Genomic DNA, 4,334 nt, shown 5'->3' with positions numbered 1-4,334 from the left:
TCAGCAGTGCCCCAGAGGAAGTTTCCATTGTCCAGCATGCCTGATCTTATCCCAAACCTTTCCTCCACTGCAGGGAACACAGGGAAATGGGAGAGGTTGGGTGTGAACTATTATCATTATCCTTCCCACAAAGCCTCTGTGTGTTAGTGATCCACCCTCTGCTAAAAATCATCGCTACAGCTTCCTAAAGAGCCCACTGAGGAAGGTCAGGAAGAGAAGCGTGACATGCTCCTTCCCCTGAGGAAATAAGCCTGACGCCTTCGGCCCTGAGTGGAGCTGCTGCTGTTGTATCAGGAATTGTGCACATGGCCGCAAAGATCAAAGGTTACACGGCATCTTGCCTATAGAGCTCAGGATCTGATCTCAGCACCCTGGCCTGGTGTCAGAGTAGAGAAGTGGGTCCAGCTAGGCTGTTGCTTTAAGCAGAGCCAGTAGTCACTGATTTGCACTGGATGGTTAAAGCAGACAGTAAGTGTGCAATGATTCAGCTTACAACTAACCTAGCAGTGGGTGGTGGTGGGGGGGGGGTGTGTTTGTTTCTTCCTTAATTACAGTGCTATGCTCTGCGCCCAGTGACTGAAGGCTGTGCCGCCAACGAGAGGTGCTCAGGACTGAAATCCCCACGCGCCAGACTCCTTCCAACTGCGCAAACAATCAGCACTGCTAGGCGAAGTGAAATCTGAGAAAGGAGAGGCAGCAGCTGGCAAGCATCACAGCGCAGGCTGGGCCAGCCCTGGGGTCACTGTTTACAAACAATAAATCATGTGAGGGTTGTTCACACAAAGGTTTTGGAAAAAGCCTCCATCACTGGTTTAACCTTCTGCCCAGCTGTTCTCCCTTGCCCCTCCCTGCATAGAGATAAACTGAGGCCCTGCATCGGAAACTGGAAAATTGCTCTAAAGACAAGCAGCGAGGCAGCTGGAACAATGACCAATTGAGACCGTTTGGGGCTTTTTACACATTACGCACGTCAGTGCTCCCTCATCCCAAAGAAATTCCCATAAAAACACAGTATGTCTTTATTATAGAGTGGGTGGTGCTCGAGGCAGCATCCAGATTGGCTGGGACAGTCTATAAAACCAGCGTTATGTTGCGGTCTCTCCTGCGGGACCTTGCAGAGGGTTAAAGATCAGCATCTCTGGCGCAGTGCTGTGACCCTGTCAGATAAATAATACCCTGATGCGCAAACACAAGGAAACGGGCACTACGAGATCAAATAGGAACAAAGACACGCTCTCTTTCTCCCCCTGCTTTTCCTTCCAACAACAGCTTTTCCCCCTAGATACAAGCAGGATCCTGCAGTGAAGAAAACCCAAAATTCAACCCCATGCCGGTTCAGGACTAGTGGAGAGCAAAATTGTCTAGCCTGGTGATTCCCTAGTGTGAGTTTCTCAGTTCAACCTGTTTACTCTGTCTGGCTGCTTAATCAAGTAGCCTGCTCCAATCCCTGACCTTAAAATTAAGCACAGGTGTAACCTTTTGTAGACTCCAGCAAGGACAATTGGTATTTGGTGGTTTTAGTGCTTACCAAATAGCAATCCAAGAAATTAACTCCCAAAACAAGCGAAACCAACCATAAGCCAAAGTGAAACAGAGCACTCTGCTTTCATGTTTCAAACCCAAATTAACTAAAGGCTAGATAATGGAAAACTCAAACATATTTGATCTAAAAATCCTCCTGTTTTACTGATTTAGCTGTGTTGATCCCAGGAACCAAGAAGGAACTTGAAAATGCCCATTTAAATGGATCACAGTTTGAACGGTGAGATCACCCCATTTTATATTTGGCCAGATGTTGCACGTTGTAATTAAAAACAGTTGTTATTACTTAGAGGATGGGAGAAGAAAAACAAAAGGGTTGATGAGTTCTTCAGGAACCCAACAGGGCCCGGTGCTGCTCCAGTGGCTTAATGGGCACACAAGAATACAGTTTGCCATATCTGTTTTCAGATTAAGGTCTCTGGGGGAAAACAAAGCAAAGCTAATTGAACCCTCCCTCCATCCCTAAAAATGAACAATATGTACAGAGAGCAAACTGGTTTCTAAACAGGATGTTTCTTTGAATTTGCCCAGGCTTTTGGGAAGCCTTCCCAGCTGCTGTGAGTTGCAACACATTGCACCAAGGCAGCTGTAAGGGTTAGAGCCTGCCTCGGGATTTTCATGGTCACTCTTGGGGGTATTCAACTGAAGTATCTGGCTTGCCTGCACAGATCCATTGGTAGGATCAAACTTGAAGTCCCAATGAGAGAAAAATAAGAACGGACTCAGAAAATATCCCTGCTACCAGACACTCGATGAGCATCACCTTCTTCATTGATTCACTAGGTCATCTCATCAACCATGTTTGCTGCTGTGAAAATGCAGCCCTTGCAATACCACACACAGCCAGGCATGGTATGCAAGATATAGTTATAATCACTGCTGGTTATCATGACCTTTAACTGACCAAAACCTGCCGAGCAAGAAAGTGCTTCTGGCAACCTTTCGACACGTAAGCACACATGTGACTTCACTCACAGAAGCAGGCCAAGGCATGGGACTCTCCCTGCATTGTGATCACCTCCTTGCTACTCCTGGCTGCTCTCTTCCATGGCTGGCGGGTGGATGAATGATCAGCCATTGCACACACGTCCTCTGCCTTTTCCTGCCCCCTCCCACATTCACCTTGCTGGTTATGAAAGACCAACTGGCTGGCAGGGAGAAGGGAGAATGGAGATGGAAATCCCTGTAATCCCCTCTACATTCATGTCCCTTGTGAGATGAAGAGGGAAACCTGGAGCAACAAGAGAATCAAAGAACTTGGCACAGCGAGGACTGGGTGGCATAGATGGGCCCCAGAAGACTCTGGGTTGGGAAACTTCCCGTGGTTTCACACTATTGCCAGAGACCAGGCAAAGGCTCTGAATTGAACTCAGCAGAGTCCCCTTTAAATAAAAATTTAAAAAAAATCACCCTGTCCTCACCCTAAAGCCCCTCATTTGGGGTCAGAGACAGCACTGCTGATGCCAAGGGCGATGCCCTACCCGCAAATAAAATCCTTCGTCCTATAGCGGGGAAAAGCTCTCTTGTAACAGCCCTTGATTGCTAGCGGGGCTCATTTGTAGTGGCCAGCGTGCTCCCACTCGGATCAAGGGAGAGCCCGCCGGGCAACATCTGCCTGCCAGGCCTATCTGTTGTGCCCTGAATGGCCCCTGATGCTATGCAATCGTACCATAAATATAGACTGGTCACAGAGAAAAGTAATTAGTATGCAATTAATTGGTGAATTGCACAATACAGGAAGACTGGCCCCAAATGCAAAGTAATTAGCACACAATTAATTGGTGAATTGTGCAATCAAGGTAGACTAGCCGCAAACAAAGTAATTCTCACACCATAAAAGGGACTCTCCAGCTAGAAAAAGAGCCAATCAGCTACAGAGTTAGTGCTTCAAGATGTGTAACATCTCTGCTGCTGGTTTCTGTCCAGCTTCAATTTGAATATGTGGCAGGGCCCATAAAGCTGCATAAAGTGTACTAACTTGATACCCGGTTGGTTCTTTCTATAGCTGGAGAGTCATTTTTATCGGGAGATTGTTACACGTGTGGCTACATACGTGTGTTACATTTATGGCATGGTTCACTTGCGAAGGGTGCTTCGCAACGTGTGGCTACACGGCACGTATAGTATGCAACAAGCCAGCGCAGTGCACCATAAACGGAGACTGGCCACACTTGCAAAGTAATGATCACACCATAAAAATGACTCTCCGGCTACAAAGTTAGTGCTTGAAAATGCATCACAACTCTCCGGCTGGTCTCTGCACACCTTTCATTGGAACTGTTACACACACACGCCATAAAAGCAACTTGCACTTGTGGCCAGTCTCCCTTTATGGCGCGCTTCCCTGGTGAATGGTGTGCCAATTCCTTCACATTTACAGCTGCTCTTAGGTCCCTGCAACACGTCATGTACGTGATGCAGTGCGCCGGTGAAGCGCGCCATAAAGGGAGCCCGGCCACGCTTACGCCACAAAAAAACGACACAAGGGACCTGCCCGCTCTCAAGTTAGTGCTTTAAAAACGTGTCACAGCTCTCCGGCAGGGCTCTGCGCAGTTTCTATCGGAACCGTGACGCACTCGCGCGCCATAAAAGCAACTTGCCCGTGTGGCCGGTCTCCCTTTATGGCGCGTTTCAGCCCAGTCCTCGACCCGCCTTAGGCGCCCGGACACACGTGCTCTACGTGAAGCGCCATAAACGCGCAGCAGCGCGGGCCGAGGCTGGACCCCGTTATGTTTATGGCGCGGTGAGGGCGCCGGGCCCGGGAGGCTCCGCCCGCGGGAGGAGGCGGCCCG

General features: G+C 48.8%; 1 protein-coding gene across 1 annotated transcript in view; it reads left to right on the top strand.

The window, feature by feature from the left end:
• Positions 1-4,334, top strand: part of FAM174B (family with sequence similarity 174 member B) — a 31,039-nt gene that overhangs the window by 960 nt on the left and 25,745 nt on the right. Inside the window, exon 2 of the mRNA XM_006027699.2 lies at positions 1,696-1,762. Coding sequence (XP_006027761.2) covers positions 1,696-1,762 — 67 coding nt within the window. The remainder of the gene's footprint in view (positions 1-1,695; positions 1,763-4,334) is intronic.

The sequence above is a fragment of the Alligator sinensis genome, unplaced genomic scaffold (genome assembly GCF_000455745.1).
Source record: "Alligator sinensis unplaced genomic scaffold, ASM45574v1 scaffold857_2, whole genome shotgun sequence".
Taxonomy (NCBI): Eukaryota; Metazoa; Chordata; order Crocodylia; family Alligatoridae; genus Alligator; species Alligator sinensis.
The sequence above is the reverse complement of the archived record's forward strand: the minus strand, read 5'-3'. Positions and strand labels throughout refer to the sequence as shown.